At 48.0% G+C, this 18,857-nt stretch overlaps 1 protein-coding gene across 4 annotated transcripts in view; it reads left to right on the top strand.

Annotated features, from left to right (window-relative positions):
- The window catches only part of KIAA1671 (KIAA1671 ortholog), a 226,733-nt gene that overhangs the window by 155,616 nt on the left and 52,260 nt on the right, over positions 1-18,857 (top strand). Inside the window, exon 1 of one of the 4 annotated variants that reach the window (XM_043963921.1) lies at positions 857-1,436. The exons of the other annotated variants lie outside the window; for them this stretch is intronic. Coding sequence (XP_043819856.1) covers positions 1,152-1,436 — 285 coding nt within the window. The 5' untranslated portion in view covers positions 857-1,151. Of the gene's footprint in view, positions 1-856; positions 1,437-18,857 lie in introns of those variants that run through there. 4 annotated transcript variants of the gene reach the window in all.

Raw genomic sequence — 18,857 nt, 5'->3', positions numbered from 1 at the left:
AGGAGGAGAGAAGGCAGGGCAGGCAGGAAAGCAATGAGGGAGCCCATTTTAAAGCTTTGGAGGTAGCTGCTTTAAGCCTCTCCCTCGCTGCCAGATATTCAGGGAAAATGCCAAAGATTTGCACGTCGGGACTGCCAGAGAGCGCTCTGTGTGCATTTCCCTCTTAGCTATGCATGCGTGTTTGGGAAGCAATCTCTGGCTGCCTCTCTAGCAGGGATCTTCAGGGTGGGCTGAGAAGAGCCACATTGAGGAGTGTCTTGAAACTCTCAGGCAGAGAAGGGAGCTGCCTGCTTCCCATCCCTGCTGCATTCCTCAGCCATGAAGCCCCTCTCCAAGCCCAGAGTCTGATGTCATCCAGGACACCGTTGGGCCACGAGGAGCTGTCCCCTCCCCGTCCGGCTCCGTGCCGTTCCAGTCTCTCTCGGGGACCTCTCTGTCTCCGGAAATGAACCGCTGTTGGAGCCAGGAAAGGAGCCGGTGAGATCCAGTCTCCCGGACGACAGGCACCGGGGTGGTCTCCCTTGGGAAGAAGCGGGCTCGGGCTTGATCACATCGTGGAGACATTCAGTGAAAGGATCGTGTAGGGGGGGCTGCCACTGCAACTTTGGGTAAACGCCGAACCTGCTGCTCCCCTCCCCTGGCCCCTGGAACATGAGCTCGGTCCAGCTGCTGACGGACTCACGGGGGCAGCACAGGTAGACAGAGCTGTTCCTTTTACCTGTGAGATCGGGGGGAAGTGAAGAGGCAGCAGCAAATCTCAGCTCCCAGGCCACTGTCATGTTCAGGAATGAAACCTGCAGCTTGAGCCTGCCTGTCCGGATGGTCAGCCACACATCTGATCTTTTTCCATCAGGCTGTTGGGTCTTTGGGATCTGAATGGGCAAGGAGAAGAGAACGTGCTAACTCTCTAACCTGGAGGCAATGCTGCCCGAGCCCTCCGGGGACCCTCTTTGCTAGTTGCCTTCTGTGTAGCTCGTGGATTTATTTTGAGTAGACTTTCCCGAAGACCCTTGGACGTGTTAGTTTCCTTGGAGAGAGACCAAAGCAACGAAGGAGGGGGATAGCGAGCTTCACCCAAGTGAAGCAGGGAGGTGGGGCACTGGCTGCACTCTGGTTTATAATTTTTTGCCCTCCGCTTCCCCTCCGTCCCCATGGATTACCTCGGAGACAAACTGACCGTGGCCCAGAGCCACATGACCCAGTGGATGGGGACCGTTCGGCGCTCCTTCCAGGAGGCGCTGAACTTGGTGACCACAGCCGTGGCTCACGAGCGGACTAGCGGCGAGGGGCCGAGCCGGACGCCCTTCAAGCGGACGGCTTCCTTCCGACACTTCGCGTCCCGGAGTCGGGAGTCCTTCCGAAGGTTCTCTGTCCGCAGCCAACAAAGGTTCTCTTCGCTGAGGAAGAGGCAGGCCAGCTCAGAGCCCCCCGACCTCGTAAGCTTTTCCTTCCTTCCAGAGTCAACATTGCTCAAGAGTGGGGCAGTGGCTTCTTTTCAGAAAGTTAGATGAGGAAAACACCCAGTGCCTGCCTTTGCCCTGGGGTAGTCTGAATGTGCTGAGGGGCTAGTGTGTTGACATGGATAGTCAATTTCACTTCCTAGTGGAAATTAATCAGAAGTTGCTTCCAGTGAGGAAATTGACACGGGGTTTAAACCAGGCTTCTTCACCTTTTTGAATCATGAACCCCGTTGGCAGAATAATGTTTTTAAGTGCACACAGCAAAATAAATAGGATTAAAAAGGAAACCAATTAACGTTGAAAAAGTTACCAAAGTATTATTTTTAAAAGTCCAAGTTCAAGGAGCCGGGGTTAATAAACTGATTTAAATCATGTGCTACCAGAGGGTCTCTTTCTGTTCAATCAGTAAGGGACCTCTTGCTCAGCCCCTTCATTTTAGAGATGAGGAAATCAAAGCCTAGAAAGTGAAGTGATTTGCCCAAGGATATATGGCCCAAGAGTATTGCATGACCAGCATGCTCTTCCGGTCCCATGCTCATAGATAAGAGTCCTGGGCTCCTGCCTTATTCCATGCCCTGGGTGAAGGGGGGGAGCACATGTTCTAGGGATGCCTACGTCGTGGAACTTTTCTTTGATTTTAGCAAAGAAAGGCTGGCTGAGTTCAATCCAATTCCTTTCTGTGGACATTAAGTGCTTCTTATGTCCTGGGCACTGGCGATACAGAAACAAAAATGGTTAAACCACCGACCTGCTCTCCAGATGTTTATATTCTCCAGGGGTGGGATGGGGGTGGGGGGGTGGGACAGTTTTCTCCTTTAGAATGTTAGCTTGTGGATAGGGATTGTTTCGTTCTTTGTCTTTGATTGGATGTAAGCTCTCTGAATCTGGTTGGAGGCAGCTGGTGGTGCAGCTGATAGAGTACTGACTTGAGGTCAAGGAAGAGACCTGAGTTCAGAAGCTGGCCTCAGGTACTTACTAGCTTTGTGTGTTCCTCCTTCCCGCCCCGGGCAAATCACTTAACCTCTGTTTGCTTCATTTCCCTCAACAATGAGGATGACTACAGCACCTACCTCCCGGTGTGGTGATGATCAAATGAGATATTGTAAAGTGCTTAGCACGGTGTCTGGCACCTAGTAGGTGTGATATAAATGTTTATTCTCTTCCCTTGAGGGTAGGGGTTTCCTTTTTGTCTTGTATTCCTAGTACAGTTGAGTTGTAGGCACTTAATAAGTGCTAGCTGATTGATTGAGGGCATAGATAAAATTTGAGGTAGAAAAGAGAGGAGGGGGAGGGAGAGGTGGGTGTGTATAAGGAATTCTCTAGCCTGGTCTATTTTTTAAAAAGTCAACATCTTTTTAGGATAATTTACCGAATTCAGAGTGCTCCAATAGAGTAACTCTTAAGGGATCATACCGTTTAGAAGCAAGAGGGCCTTTAGGGATCTTGACATTGAACTACATTATTTTACAGATGAAGAAAAAACTGAGGCCCAGAGAAGGGGAAATGACTTGGCCAAGGTCACAGTGGTAGGAGTAAGAAGCTAGAGTTTGAACCCAGCCTCTTTCCTCCAACTCAGGTGGTCTCTCTAGCACCCTTCTTTTCTTTAATACCTGTTACCTTTTTATCTGCCAGGAGTTAGGACCTGCCTTGGCTTTGAGGAGGGGAGCCTCAGAGCCACCTGGATTCCAGCTCAGGCTTTGCTGATTATAAGCTGTATGACCTTGGCTGAGTCACCTAAACTCTCTGAGCTTTTGTTTCCTCCTCTGTAAAATGGAGATAAGAATTCATTCCCCTACCTTATTTGGATTAAAGCTACGTTGAGGACTGGGAGATAGGCTCACTTTTTTGTTTGTATGTATGCTTAGCAATAGTGCCTGGCATACAATAGGAGCTTAATCAATGCTGGTTGTGTTATTGACTGCTCCTTCATCTAAGATTATGGAATTTTACAGCTGCAGGCAATGTTAGTCCAGGGAATGTCAGCGCTGGGAGGGACCTTAGACCATCAGAGTTGGAAAAAGGATGCTTACTTAAACACCAACTAAGCCAACTTCTTCATTTTAGTCTGGGGAGGACTAAGGCCCAAAGAAAGGGCAGGTTTGAGGGCCAGACCTCAGGCTCTGCTGACTCCCGGGCTTGAGCCACAATGAGGAAATGCCCAGTTGGATTTCAGGAGACTTTCTGGGGCAGCCACACTTGTGTGCAGTCTTAGGTTCGGAAAATCGGAGCCCAGGTAGAGAAATGGATATAAAGACAGGAGATGAGGCCTGGCAGTGTCTTGAGCATGTGATTGTCCCTGAGGGAAGACAGTAAGACTGCCTCCAGCCCTGACCAAATAAAGACTCTGAGGCTCCGAGAAGTTAAATCGACCTCCCCAGGTTCATTCAGCAAGTGTCTGGGGGGTGATTTGAAGTGGTTCTCTGTGGCTACCACAAGGTTTGTCTTTAGAAGACCCTAGAACTGATAGGCACCCTGGACCCATCTAAGTCAACCCCTCCAAATTTTCTGAGGATGAATAGAGGGTTTCACTACTTAGTTTGACCCCACCCTCACCCTCCCTTCATCTTATGGAAGAGGAGACAGGTTCAGAAAAGATAAAAATGACTTGTTGCCTAGGTTAAATAATTCGCAGTCAGGATTCGAATCCTGACCCCAAATTCATTCCTCCTTCCATTACTCTACACTCCATTAGACTCATGAATGTCACAGTTTTTTTAAATGGCAGCTGTCCCAGTGGATTGACAAATAAACACAGCCCCATCTCGGTCAATTGCATAATGTAAATATTTGTTTTATTGGGAGCCAGCCTTGTGTAATAGAACGGTCCCTGAACTGGAAATCAGGGTACTTATAGTAAAGTCCCAGATTTTCTTTTTTCTATGACTGGCTGTGTGTCCCTGGGAAAATGGTTTCTCCTTTCTGTGTCCATCCTTGGGATGCCCCTTTAAAATGAGGAAGTCATGCTCTTCCTGTGCAGTCCTATCCCTAGAATGACCTCTGACCTCTTCTCTACCCAGACTTTAAGGCCAATTCAAATGACCCCTCCTTGAGGGAGTTTTCTCTGATTCCCTCTCTTATTTCAGTATTGATTTTCCTACTCAGACTTTGAACAGTGCTTTGGACCACTTGCATTATAGGGATTGGGTTGTTATTTGGTCATTTCAGTGATGACCAACTCTTTGTGACCCCATTTAGGGTTTTCATAAGTAAAGATACTGGAGTGGTTTGCCATTTCCTTCTCCAGTTCATTTTACCGATGAGGAAACTGAGGCAAAGAGGGTGAAGTGACTTGCCCAGGGTCACACAGCCTGGTAAGTGTCTGAGGTCAGATTTGAACTCAGGAAGTTGAGTCTTCCTAACTCCAGGCCCAGTGCTCTGTACAATATGGTGCTACCTAGCCATCCTTGTCCCCAAAATAGGGATTTTGGATATGTGTCATATCTCTTTTTATTAGACCACGATATTCCTGAAGGCAGGAACTAGGATCTAAACTTTGTATCTCCTCCAGCTCCCTTTACAGTGCATTTTACTGTAGGGTCTTCATTTAAAACAACAATAACAACAAAATATGGTGAGAAGGCTCTATTAGGTGAACTCTAAAGTTCCCCTTTATCTCTGACATTTCATGTCCTAAGATCCTTTTCCAATTCTGATGATTTCTGATTTGAAGTTCCTTTCCTGGTGTAGGATTCTGGGGTTCTAGGATCTCAGAACTCTGGGATTTTGAAATTCTGAGGTTCTGAGATTCTGGGATGCCTGAACTCTAGAATTTAGAATTCTGGGGTTCTAGGATCTCAGAACTCTGGGATTTTGAAATTCTGAGGTTCTGAGATTCTGGGACTGCAGAATTCTAGGATTCCGACATTCCTGAACTGTGGGATTCTGGGATTTTAACAGTATGGGGTTCTGAGATTCTGTCTGGGATTCCTGAGTCAGAGGATTCTGAGACCCTAGAGATAGCTGAACTCTAGAATTTGGGGATTCCTGATATTTAGAATTCTGGGATTCACCATGGCTATAGGTGATTTACCGAGTAGTTGAGGATTGGAGCAGCTTCCCCTTTCTCCAATAAATTTCATCGTTGAGTTTTTATGGACACATTAGATAAAGCTGCCCCTTATCTAAATGACTCCCCTCTCCCTTCAGAAATCTGATGCCAGCTTGTGTTGACATGGATGGGATGCTGGGGAAGAAGCTGCCCCAAGTATAGGTAGGAGCTCCCCACCCCCTTTAACCCTCACCCTGGGCTTTCTATATTCAGCCAGGAAATCATTGCCTAACAGCCTGTCTACCTTAATGTCTAACCAACAAGAGGGTAGAAATTCAAACAAACATATTGTCTAGAGGAGGACAAAGGCAGGAAGAGGCCCCCGACCAGGCTGGGTGATACGTGTTTGTGGAGCACACCTTGCAAAGGCATGGGTCCTTTTGGATTCATCAGAGTCTGCTAAATGGATATTAATACCACCTCGTGCTTCTGTAAGTGAGAGAAGTCACGTGGCTCAATGGGAAGAGTTGTGGATGTAAACTCAGGGTGCTTGGCTGTGGGTCCCCAAGCCTTTCCTGATCTGCCTTGAGTCCTTCCCCCCAAATGACCTTGTATTTACTGGTGTATGTATATGTCAGTTCCCCCAGTAGATCCGTAGTTTCTGGGGGCAGGGCAGGGACGGTTTTCTTTTTATCATCGGCACAGGGTCTGGCACAGAGCAGAAGCTTTATAAATATTTGTGACTTGAATGATTGATTGAATGAATGATTGTGGGACTCCAGGCAAGTCCTTACACTTCCCTAAGCCTCCAGTTTACAGAATTCATTCCCACTGACACTTATTTATAAGCCTCTCCCATGCATGTATGTAGCAGGCACCGTGGTGGGGGCTGGATCAGAGGATCCCAGCTGGAAGGGATGGAAGAGTCCAACCCATCCCTGATCACAGGTCCTCTCTCTAATGGACTGGAAAAGGAATCATCTAGCCTTTGCTTGGGGGCTTCCACTGCATGCCAGGGGAGAGCACTCAGTTCTTCCCAAGGCAGTTCAGTCCACTTCTGGATATTTAGTGCTGGTGGTTAGGACGTTTTCCTTGATATTTAACCTAAGTCGGTATCTCTGTGCCTTCAATTCAGTATTAAACCTAAGGTATCGGTCACTGCCTGGAACAAATTATACTCTTCAAAGGTCTTTTTCTTAGATATAATAAATGAATGAGTGAACGAATGAACAAATAAAGGAATGAATGATCAAAGAAACACATAAAATAAAATAAACATTTTTAGGAGCTTACTATGTCAGGCACTGTGCTAAGGGCCGGGCATACAAAAAGAGGCAAAAGACAGTTCCTGCCTTCAAGGAGCTTTCAGTCTAACGTGAGATGACAAGCTAGTTCTGCCGAGTGAGGACAAACAGACCACGTCCAGGCCCTCTTCCACGTGAGCACCCTTCAGGGTAGTTCTCATGCCTCCCCTGAATCTTTTCTTCTCTAGCACAGATATTCCCAGTTTCTCTGATCTTCCCTCATACGTTATTTTCTCTGGTTCTTTCATCAATATGGTTGTCATAGTATTCTAGGCTTAAAGCTAGAAAGGATCTTGGGAGACCATTCTGTCCCACCCCATTGGACAGTCATTCTGTCCAACATTCTTAGGAGGCTATCCTGTTCAGCCCCCCCTGGGTGGTCATCCTGTCCAGCCCCCTAGGCAGTTATCCTGTCCAGCTCCTCTGGTTGGTCATCCTGTCCAACCTCTTGGGAGGCCATCCTGTCCAGCCCCCTTGGGCGGTTATCCTGTCCAGCCCCCTTGGGAGGTCATCCTGTCCAGCCCCCTTGGGTGGTCATCCTGCCCAACCCCTTAGGCAGTTATCCTGTCCAGCTCCTCTGGTTGGTCATCCTGTCCAACCTCTTGGGAGGCCATCCTGTCCAGCCCCCTTGGGAGGTCATCCTGTCCAGCCCCCTTGGGTGGTCATCCTGCCCAACCCCTTAGGCAGTTATCCTGTCCAGCTCCTCTGGTTGGTCATCCTGTCCAACCTCTTGGGAGGCCATCCTGTCCAGCCCCCTTGGGTGGTCATCCTGTCCAGCCCCCTTGGGTGGTCATCCTATCCAGCCCCCTTATTTTACAGAGGAGGAAACTTGAAGCCCAGAGACATTAGATGATTGTGTCAACATCACCCAGGGAGGAAAGGGTGGCAGTGGGCTTGAACTTCAGAGCCAGCAGCTTCCTCCCCCCTTCCCTGTGTCTTTCCAGAATGCCCCCCCCCAAAGCCAAAGGCATCCTCTAAGATTGCATACCTTTACAAAGATCTGTGAGTGAGTGACATCAGAGACCAGGAATGGGCAGCAGGCTAAAGGCAGAGCGGGTCCCCATCTCTGATGTTCATTGCCTGTATGACTCTGGGCAAGTAACCTCATTTCACTCTGGTCCAGGCAGCTACGCCTGTGCAGGGAGGCCTCTTCTCACCGGGGGCTGCCTTACGCCAGCGAAATCACAGGTCAGAGCCAAGCAATGGAGATCTAATAACATGCGTGTCATTCTGCTCCTCGAGAAATTGTGAGGAAAGCCCATCGTCAACCTAAGGGCCTTCTATTCTTAGACTGATGGTGGTTTACAGCTTGCAGGAGACTTTCTATAAAACAACCCTATGAGATAAGCAGAACAGGAGCTGGATTGAGGTTCAGAGAGGTCAGATAATTTACCTATAGTCACACAGCTGGTGAGTGGTGGAAGAAGAGGAGGAGGAGGAGGCGGAGGAGGTGGCGGCAGGTACGGTAGATAGAGAACTGGCCCTGGAGTCAGGAGGACCTGAGTTCAAATTTGACCTCAGACACTGTGTGATCCTATGCAAGTCACTTAACCCCCATTATCTCCTCCAAAAAAAAGGAAAGAAAAAAGACAAGAAACAGATAAATGACAATCCCTTTCCCCTTAGACTCCACCCATTAGCCAATGATATAATTGGAACAGGTGCCAGAAATGAGGAAAAAAAAGCTTAATCAACTAACAAGCATTTATTAAGCTCTTATGGTATACCAAACGCTATGCTAGGCAATGGGAAAACAAGGGCAGACATGAAATAGTTCCTGTCTTCTATCAATCAGTCGGCCAACTAACAATTCTTCAGTGCCTTTCCTCTACCAGGCATTATGCTAGTCTGGCAGGAAAGACTAAGACACAAATGAAAAAGTTCCTGTCCTCAGGGAACTTACATTCTGTGAGGGGAGACAGCATGGACACAGAATTATATGAAGCATGTCTACCGAATATCTTTTTGAATCAGTTGGGAAGGGGGAAAGAGGCTGGGGCGTGGTGGAGCGGGGTCTCTGTGTGGGGTTCTCCTGTAGAGAAGCCTAGACACCACCCCCATTCCAGGCTCTCTGAACATTCCAAAGCCTGAAGGCTGATGTCTTTGAAAGCTAGCCAGCCTCTGACAGACAGGAAGGCTCATTCCTGTAACTTCCACCCACTCCAGTGAGTGGAAATTGCAGGGGAGGAAGATTTCGGCTCAGACTAAACCGATATCTCAACTTCCTAACGGTTGGGGGTGTCTAAAAATGGCACGGGCTGTGTCTCATAAGGAGTGAGATCCCCATCGCTAGAAGTGTCCAAGTAGAGGTGACATGAACATCTCTCTGGGGTTGTTCAAGATGTGGAGGGGGCTAGGTTGAAAATTGTCAGAATTAAGCTTGACAATTAATCATTGTCATCTTGACAATGAAATCTAACCCAAAATGGAGTGAGCCGTTTTGTAAGGTAGTGAGCGCTCCTTCCTTGGAGGTATCTAAGCAGAGCCTGGATGACCAATTGTCAGGTATGTTGTAGTGGGGATTCTGGTCCAGGTCCAGGTTGGATTAGTGGGCCTCTGGGGTCTTATCCAACTCAGAGACTGGGGAATTGAACACACTATTGGGTCTGGAGGTAGAATACTGTATTCTAAGAATTCATGTTCCTAGCTTGAAATTCAGAACTTTCCAGTGGTTCAGAAACCTTCAGTCTAATTGCTACACTTGGGGGCAAGCATTGCACAAACTCCTAGTAAAGTTTTCCTTCAATGCCTCATCATCTACCAATCAACAGCATTTATTCTGCCCCTACTATGTGCAGGCATAGGGGGTACACAGACAAAAAATGAGAAGCAGCTCCTGTCAACATTCTATCATCCGGGCAGCTAGGTAGCACAGTGGGTAGAGCACCAGCCCTGGAGTCAGGAGTACCTGAGTTCAAATCTGGCCTCAGACACTTAACACTTACTAGCTGTATGACCCTGGACAAGTCACTTAACCCCAATTGCCTCACTAAAAAAAAAAAAAAGAATGTTAAAAATTAAAATAAAATGTAATCAGGAAATATTAAAAAAACAAAACAAAAACAAACAAAAAAAACCATTCTATCATCAATCATTAAGCATTTATTAGGCACCTACTGTATGCCAAGCATTGTGCTAAACTCTAGGGATATAAAGAGAAGAACAAAATAACTCCTGCCCTCAGGGTACTTCCATTCTGTCATGACATGGTGGTGTTTTGGGGTCCTTGAGGGCAATGCCAACAGAGGTTAATATTACTTCAGGAACCACCGTGTAGAAAAGGCTTCTGGCCTTTTAATTGTTCGTTCAACATGCACTCATGGACTGTGTGTCTCTCAGCCTGGGACTAACTCAGCCAATATTAGGGAGGCTCATCACCAGTGGTTGGCCACAGGGCATGAGATTGTCAACCACGGCAAATCAGCTTTAATGGAGTTTCCTACCTCCCAGCCTTTGCCTAGGATGGCTCCCAAGTCTGTCCAAGATCTCCGTTCTCACCTTTGCTTCTTAGAACCCCCACCTCTCATCAAGACTCTGAGACCCTTCTTGATGCCTGCACCTGCTACTAGCACTGCCCTCCTACCTCCAAACTACTTTGGAACTATTTTATATAGATTTAATTACTTCCCCATCTTTGTACAGACATATGGTTTCCCCTGTGAAATGTACATTCCTTGAGGGCAGAAATTTTTTTTTTCTTTGTCTTTATATCCCCAGCCCCAAGAACAGTCCCTGGTACTCAATAGGTGCTTAATAAATGCTTGTTGAATTGAAGTGAATGGAATTGGAGCAAGTGCCCTGGCTAATAAAATCGGAGATGCTTGAAGGACCAAGGAAGAATTTCTCAAACTTGGTCCAAACATTCCTGCTCATTCCCAGATGGAAAGGAGGACTCTGGAACTGACATTGTGTCGATTTCTTCTGCGTGAATATAACCGGCTTTGGCTCATCCTCTGTCCATCTATGCTTCCCTTCAGGTGGGATTGGGAAGTAGGAGCCCCACTCAGCATATATACTCTGGATGAGGAATAGACACATTTCTAGGTCAGGACATGGAAAGGGAAGGGGTGGGATCATAGCCCTGGAGCTGGAGGGGAACCCTAGCAGCTTCCTGAGGCCCAGAGAAGGGCAATGACTTGCCCAAGGTCACTAGTAAGAAGGCAAGATTAGTAGTCCCAGAAGGCATCTGTGCTGCAGACGGACGAGTCCCAGACCAAGATGCAGGACATCTGGAATCTACTTCTGGCTCTGCTCGCTTCCCAGCTGAGTGACCTTAGCCAGGTCATTTCTTCCCTCTCAGCCTTGGCTTTTCTCCTCTGCCAAATGGGGATTTGAGTTAGTGCCTCAGGTCTACAAGCATTCATTTTTTTTTTTTTTAGAGATTCTTTCTTTGTTTCTTTTTGCGGGGCAGTGGGGGTTAAGTGACTTGCCCAGGGTCACACAGCTAGTAAGTGTCAAGTGTCTGAGGCCGGATTTGAACTCAGGAACTCCTGAATCCAGGGCCGGTGCTTATCCACTGCGCCACCTAGCTGCCCCCCACAAGCATTCATTAAATACTTAGACTATGCCGAGGCTGGAAATACAGATATAAGAAAGAGAGACCCTGCCCGCAAGGAGCTTACGTTCATATGGGGGGCAGATGAAGAGCAGGGGGCATAGAGAAGGTACCATGGTGGTACGTGGTAGGAAAAGTCTGGAGAGACAGGAGTGCAGAGAGGAGGAGTGAGCCCCATGAGGAAGGGGCTGAAACTATTGTTGCCTTCATCTTTCAAGGCCCAAGTCAAAGGCTGTGAAAATATGGCCGGTTGGGAGGCCGAGGGACCTGAGATTGAATTCCAGCCCTGTGTGAGTGGGGGTTGAATGTTCTCTCTGCTTGGGCCTCAGTTTCTCTCTTGGCAAAATGGGACTAGATGTTCCCTGAGGGTCATTCCACCCTCCCTCTTCCAGGGAACCTGTTCACACTTGTTTCTGCTTGTTCCCTGAATGCAGAAGCCAGAACCATAGGTGGAAGTTGTAAAGAGACAAAGAGGAAAAACTCCCAAACCACAAGAGCTATCCTAGCGTGGGATGGACCTCTGAGTTAGTGGAATGCCCATTGTTGTTCAGTCATTTCAGTCATGTCTGACTCTTCGTGACCCCATTTGGGGTTTTCTTGGCAGAGACACTGGAGTCGTGTTTCATTTCCTTCTTCAGCTCATTTCACAGAAGAGGAAACTGAGGCACACAGGGTGAAGTAACTAACCCAGGGCCACTCAGCTAGTGAGTGTATTTTTTTTTTTTGGTAAGACAATTGGGGTTAAGTGACTTGCCCAGGGTCACACAGCTAGTAAGTGTTAAGTGTCTGAGGCCAGATTTGAACTCAGGTCCTCCTGAATCCAGGCCCAGTGCTCTATCCACTGCGCCACCTAGCTGCCCCTAGTGAGTATATTTAAGGCTGGATTTGATTTCACAAAGATGAGCCTTCCTGACTTTGGGCCTGGTACTCTATCCACTGCACCACCTAGGTAAAATCAGAGTTAGTGGAATACCCATGCTTGAGGTATTCAAGTAGACAGCATATGCCCAGTTGTTGGTTGTGTGGCATAGGCGGTTCTCATTCGTTTGTTCATTCATTCATTCACTCACTTATTTACTCATTCATTCACTCATTTGCTCATTTATTCACTCATTCATTCATTCATCCATTCATCAAGTATTCAGTATAAAACCACTCTCTGCCAGGTGTTGGCCATACAAGGACAAAAATGAAGTAATCTCTGCCTTCCAGGGTTGCCGAGGGGAATAGTAACTTACATAGAGAAGCCAGTATAGAAATTATGTAAAATAATTTCAGGTGTAAAAGGCACCAGAAACTGGAGCAAAGGGTAGAAGTCAGGAAACACATTAGGCGGGAGGAAGTGTCAAGAAGATCTGAGTTTGAATCCTGATCCAGAAGCTTACTAACTGTGATCTGTGAATGTCACTTAACTTCGTCTGCCTCAGTTTTCTCATCTTTAAAACAGGGATAATGGCTCCTACCTCCTGGGCTTGTTAGGAGTACCAAATGAGATGTTTGTAAAGGGCTTTGCAGACCTTAAAATGTGATATAAATACTAGTTATTTGGTGTTGTTCATAATAATGATTTGAGCCTTGAAGGAAGCTCAGGACCCCAGGAGGCGGAAATGGGAAGAGGGAGTGAATTCTAGGCATGGGGGTAGGTGTGGGGACAGGCTCTGCAAAAGTATAGAGGGGATGGTCAGCTGTTTACAGGAAACAACAAATGGACTGGTTTGCCTGGGGCATAGAGCTCATGGCTTACACTCAATGTTGCCTTGTGCCTTTTCTAGAAGATTGTGTGTGTGTATGGGTGTGCGTGTATGTGTGTGAGTGTGAGTGTGTACGCAAGTGCACACCTTGAGGGTTCTGCAGGACTTTCTCTTGTGTGACCCCTTCTTATTTGTGGAAGTGAAGGCCGGATAAAGCAAGATTGGGTGGGTGGGCTCTCCAGAGGTGGTATAATGGTTAGAGCACTGGACCTGGAGTTAGGAATTTGAATACTGCCTCAGATACATGCTAGCTGTGTGTCCCTAGGCAAGTATTTTCAGCTCCCAGCCTCAGTTTCCTCGTCTGTAAAATGGGGGCTCTGGATGTGATAGACCTCCCCTCCTCCTGACCCATGACTTGAAGAAATGAAGCCTTTTTAGGGACTGTCAGACCTGGAAGCATGGGGTGGTTCGAACCTCTGCCTGGAGCCTAAGGGCTGACCCACTAATGCCCAAGAGCCCCAAGGAGCAGCAGCTCCAGCTCTCTCCAGTGACTCAGAGTAAATACCTTTGATCCATTCTTCCCCCTCCCCCAGGGATAGCCCGGGAATGGAATTCTTTGGTTGTCTGGGCTTTCTAGGTTTGAGAATAACCAAGTGACCCTTTGTGGATGGTAGAGCTGATAAGGATCTGATATGATGCAACTCCTTCTAAGCCCAGGCAAAGAAGCATGATGGGAATTCCTAGAGTATCCTAGAACAGAGAATGTCACAGGTGGGAGGGTTCTTAGACTAGGGAATGTCAGAGTTGGGAGGGGCCTTAGAACAGGGAATGTCAGGACTGGGGGGCGGGTCTTAGAACATGAAATTTGCTAGGTGAGAATGGCCACAGAACAGGGAATGTCAGAGCTGGGAGGGGCCTTAGAACAGGGAATGTCTTGGGAGGGGGGGTCTTAGAACATGGAATATGCTAGCTGAGAATGGCCTTAGAACAGAGAACATCAGGGCTGAGAAGGGCCTATAGATCATTTAGCCCCCAAACTTCATTTTACAGATGAGAATGCCCAAAGGGATTCGATAGACTCCCCATAGGGGAATCACCTCCCCACCATCATCCAGAAGAGGCCTAGCCAGGCCCTGACTCTGAGTCTCCTGACTCCCTAGCCCAGTCTCCTTTCCATTCTCTCACCCTGAACTTTCTCTGCCTTGTCTAATAAGCAAGTCCAGCCCTCAAATCAGCTCCCAGGGAACACACCTCTGGGGTTCAGATTTCCAAATGTCAGAGAACACAACGAGGGCACCGTTCAGGCCTGCTATTCCATGGCAGGGGAGTGGTGTGTCCCCTCTGCAGAGAGAGCCTGGCCTGGCTCTGGGGCAGCCTCTCCAGAATGCCTTCCGGATTCCTGCCCTGCCTCCTCCAGCTGGTAGTGATCTCCCTGTTCTCTAAGCTCCCAAAAGGCCTTATACAGTCTCCTTATGATGGTGCAGCTCAGCATCTTTATCTTGTCCCCTTCAAGGTGGTTAGCCCCTGGGGGCATCTGCTGCATCTTGTTTATTGTTCTGCCTCCCCCAGGGCTGGTTCAACACAGAACACCTTACAGACATTTGCTGAATCAATCATGAAATACTGTTTTGCCTCCTTACACAGGCCATCTTAGTGTACCTACAGAACCACTGGTGCAGGAATCCAAAAATCAGGGTGGACAAATGTTTCTTTTTCCCTTTTTTTGCGGGGCAGTGAGGGTTAAGTGACTTGCCCAGGGTCACACAGCTAGTATCAAGTGTCTGAGGCTGGATTTGAACTCAGGTCCTCCGGAATCCAGGGCCGGTGTTCTATCCACTGTGCCACCTAGCTGCCCCTCTAGGCGAACATTTCTAAGCGCCTACTCTGTGCTAGGGGCTGGGGGCACAATTATTTGTTGTCTTTAAAAAGTTCAAAGACTGAGCATACATTCAAGTGATTCTGCAGAGACAAGATTCAAATCCAGGTCCTCTGACTCAAGAAATGAGCCTTTAGGGGTAGCTAGGTGGCACAGTGGATAGTGCGCCAGCCCTGGAATCAGGAGGACCCGAGTTCAAATCCAGCCTCAGATACCTGACACTTATCAGCTGTGTGACCCTGGGCAAGTTACTTAACCCCAGTTGCCTTACAAGAAAGAAGGAAAGAAGGCAGGCAGGCAGGCAGGCAGGCAGGCACGGAAGGAGAGGAAAAAAAGAGAGAAAGAAAGAAAGAGAGAGAGAGAGAATAAATGAGGCTTTATCTTCTTAGGGGAAGCAGGGCCCTAGAGTGGGTGCAGAACCTAGAAAATCCTGCCTGTGTGACCTTGGGCATTTCATTCCCCTGCCTGGGCTTTGGTGTTCTCATGTCAGATGATGAGGTTGGTCTCTGAGGTTCTTTTGTTTCCTAAAGGCTCTCACTTCTTTTTCCACATTAGATTGCCTGGGAATTATCCACACAGAGTTAAAATTCTTGCTGAACTGTGCAATGAATCTAAATATTTGGTTTCCCCCAGAGGCAGCAATAAAATTAAACTTACCCCATGTTCCCTTCCCTCACCGGGCCAGCTCCTTGGTTTTGGTTTTGGTTTTTTTCTAGCAACGTCCCCATACCTTTGCACACCTATAATTTCATCTTTGTAGCTCTTCAATCAGTAGCTGAGACCATATTCTTTCCTCCTTTCTAATTGTCTTCCTCTTGGAGGGCAGGAGGAGGGTGCGGTGTTGAGACAGCTGCGGGGGCCCCACCCTCCTCAGAGATCTTGGCAAGATCTGGCTGCCCACTGGATTCTGGACCCTGTTTCACTGAGCTGCTTGGAATGCAGAGGCCCCAGCGGGCTGGCAAGGAAACAAGACCTCAGGCCCGAGCAAGGTGTTTTGATACCTGCCGCAAGTAGGGACAGGCCACTGCCGCTGGGGGCCCTGCTTGGGTGGAGCAGCCCAGCCTCTTCTCCTTAACTCAGGGCTCCAGGTGGGGCCATTGAGTTCTGATGACCCTCAGGCTTGCTCCCAAACCAGTTATGTCCCTAGGGACTCCCCATCATGTTTCATGTTTGTCTCCCCTATTAGGATGTAAGCTCTTTGAGGGCAGGAACTACTTTTTGGCCTTTCTTTCTGACTTGCTGTTTACTGTCCTGGGCAAACAAACTCTAACAAAAGCCCTCTTTGCCTCTGTCAGGTGCCAAACCCTTTCCAAAGGGAAACAGGAAATCCTAGCCTGAAAAATTTATCTGAGAAAACATTCTCTCGCTATCCCCAAACTTGCAAAGTTTGCATTTTTATTTGTTTGTTTGTTTTCCTTTGGTGAGGCAATTAGGGTTAAGTGACTTGCCCAGGGTCATACAGCTAGTAAGTGTTAAGCGTCTGAGGCTGGATTTGAACTCAGGTCCTCCTGAATCCAGGGCCGGTGCTCTATCCACTGTGCCACCTAGCTGCCCCAAAGTTTGCATCTTTATAAAAAGGCTCTCCTGGAATTTGTGAGGGGCTAACCCTAAGGAGTCTGAGCTGCCCCCCTCCTTCTAGGAATCCTGGACTTAGAATCAGCAGCCAGCTCTGCCGCATGCCAGCTGGGTGACTGGTACAAGTCCCTTTCCCCTCTCTTGGTCTCAATTTCTGGATCTCCAAGTTTCCTTTCAGCCTTAAATTCTAGGATTCTCTGAGCCCACAGTTTCATTATCAGCAGAGTTGGGATAATCCATGGGTTGGCACTAAAATTAGCTGGTTATTTAATGAAATGAAATGATGATGTTCAAGAAAGCTGTTTGGAAGTGGAAAGTCCTAGAAAAATCTCATCATTTCTACCTTAATTTTGTTTTCTCATCCTCCCCCGTCCCTCTCTCTGGATCTGTCCTTTTAATGATCCCTTCTCTCTTGGCTTTTCCTATTTTCCACTCTATTTGTAAAAGGCATTTAGTTTTCCATTTATTTCAGTGTTAGAATATTGGTTTCCCCTCTGATTCTTCCCCCTTCTCTTCAACAGAATTTTGAGGCCCATTCAATTAATTAGCACTAGAGAGATAATCTCTCTCTCTGGATAGTCCAACATGGACCCAGGAGGAAGGAGAAGCAAGACCTAGGTTACCCCCCAACCCCACCCCATCCCCAGCTGCCCCACCACACTAACCAGGAAGGAGGTGGACATCTCGAGTCCACACCCAACTAAGGCTAAATGCTGACAGACTGTCTGCCCATAGGGAAGTCAATTCTTTTCTCTTGGTCTCGTGTTCTCCTCCTCTATAAAAGAAATGGTCAGAACAGATAAATCCTGATGTTCCTTTTATCTCTGACAGTCTGTGTTCTAAGTTTCATCTGAGCTCTGATGTTTCATCTTCCAAGGCCCTTCCCAGCTCTGACATCCCCTGTTCTAAGGCCCCTCCCAGCTCTGACATTTTCTGTTCTAAGGCCTCTCCAAGCTCTGACATCCCCTGTTCTAAGGCCCCTCCCAGCTCTGACATCCCCTGTTCTAAGGCCCCTCAGTTCTGAGTCTCTATTCTAAGGCTCCTCCTAGCTCTGACATTCCTTGTTCTAAGGTTCCTCAGTCTAAGATTCTTCCCTGCTATGTTACAAGATTTTTCCTGGCTCTGATATTCCATGTTCCAAGATTCCTTCCAGCTGACATTCTATATTCTTGTTTCCCTTCCTGCTTTGCAATTCTATATTCTAGAGTCGTTTGCAGCTGAAATGATGTGTTCTCATTTTCCTCCCTGCTTTGCCATTCTCTGTTCTAGACTCCTTTCTATCTGACATTATGTGTTCTCATTTCCCTCTCTGCTTTTCCATTCTAAGTTCTAGGGTCCCTCCCAACTTTGACATTCCCTATACTAAGGCCCTTCTCAGCTCTGTCATTTCCTGTTCTAAGCTCCCTCCAAGCTCTGACATTCCCTGTTCTAAGGCCCTTCTCAGCTCTGTCATTCCCTGTTCTAAGCTCTCTCCAAGCTCTGACATTCCCTGTTCTAAGCTCCCTCCAAGCTCTGACATTCCCTGTTCTAAGGCCCTTCTCAGCTCTGTCATTCTCTGTTCTAAGGTTCCTCCAGACTTTGACTTTCTAGGTTCTATTAGTCTAAGCCGGGAATGCCTCTAGCCAGGTCAGGGAGTTAGCCACCAACCAGTCAGCCCTGTTCAGGTGACAGGAGTGCACACAGCCCAGCCTTGCTCAGGGAGTGGTCAGGGGAAGGTGATGGCCTGACCCTGGTCCGGTTCCATTTTAAATGGGCCACGATGTTTCGTTTTCTTTGCAGTCCCTGATTTTATCGGTCATGGCTGGCCATGACCAACCTGCTCATTCACACGGTCTAGGATGTGAAATGAAATCAAGCACGGCTGAGCCAGCCCTGCAGCGTGCCCGCACCACGGGGCATGGGGACTATTGATCGACACTGATGTCACCGACTGAGCAAAGAGATTGAATAACTAGAGGTTTTCAGACGGGCCCGTGAAGATCCCGGTTTCACGTGTCCCCTGGTTTTGTGGGCTTGTTTGCGCAGCCCAGGGTAGAAGGAGGCGCCATCGATCGCTTCCCTAGAGCCCTTGTGCTCCTGGAGCGCTCAGTCATTGACCAGCTCCACGGTTTAAGGGAATTGGGCTGTTCTTGGAATCGTTTTGTTTTCCTGAGTACAAACAGCTTCCCTTTCTCCCCTTGGGTCCCTGGGGAGATGATGCCACAGCTGGTCTGGTTCCAAAGAAGGAACAGCAAAGCCCATCTGGGCTGGGATTTTCATAGACACATCGCGTGGAATGTCAGGGCGGCTGGGAGGACCAGAGATTGTCACAGCTCTCCTCCGCTCTCCCTCTTGGCTTGCCTGACCTCCTCCCGGCCCCTGCTGAAGTCTTACCTTCTATAGGAAATCTTTTAAATTGCTCGCGCCCT

Source organism: Dromiciops gliroides, chromosome 1, assembly GCF_019393635.1.
Source record: "Dromiciops gliroides isolate mDroGli1 chromosome 1, mDroGli1.pri, whole genome shotgun sequence".
NCBI lineage: Eukaryota > Metazoa > Chordata > Mammalia > Microbiotheria > Microbiotheriidae > Dromiciops > Dromiciops gliroides.
Note: the sequence above shows the minus strand (reverse complement) of the source record. Positions and strands in the feature narration are given on the sequence as shown.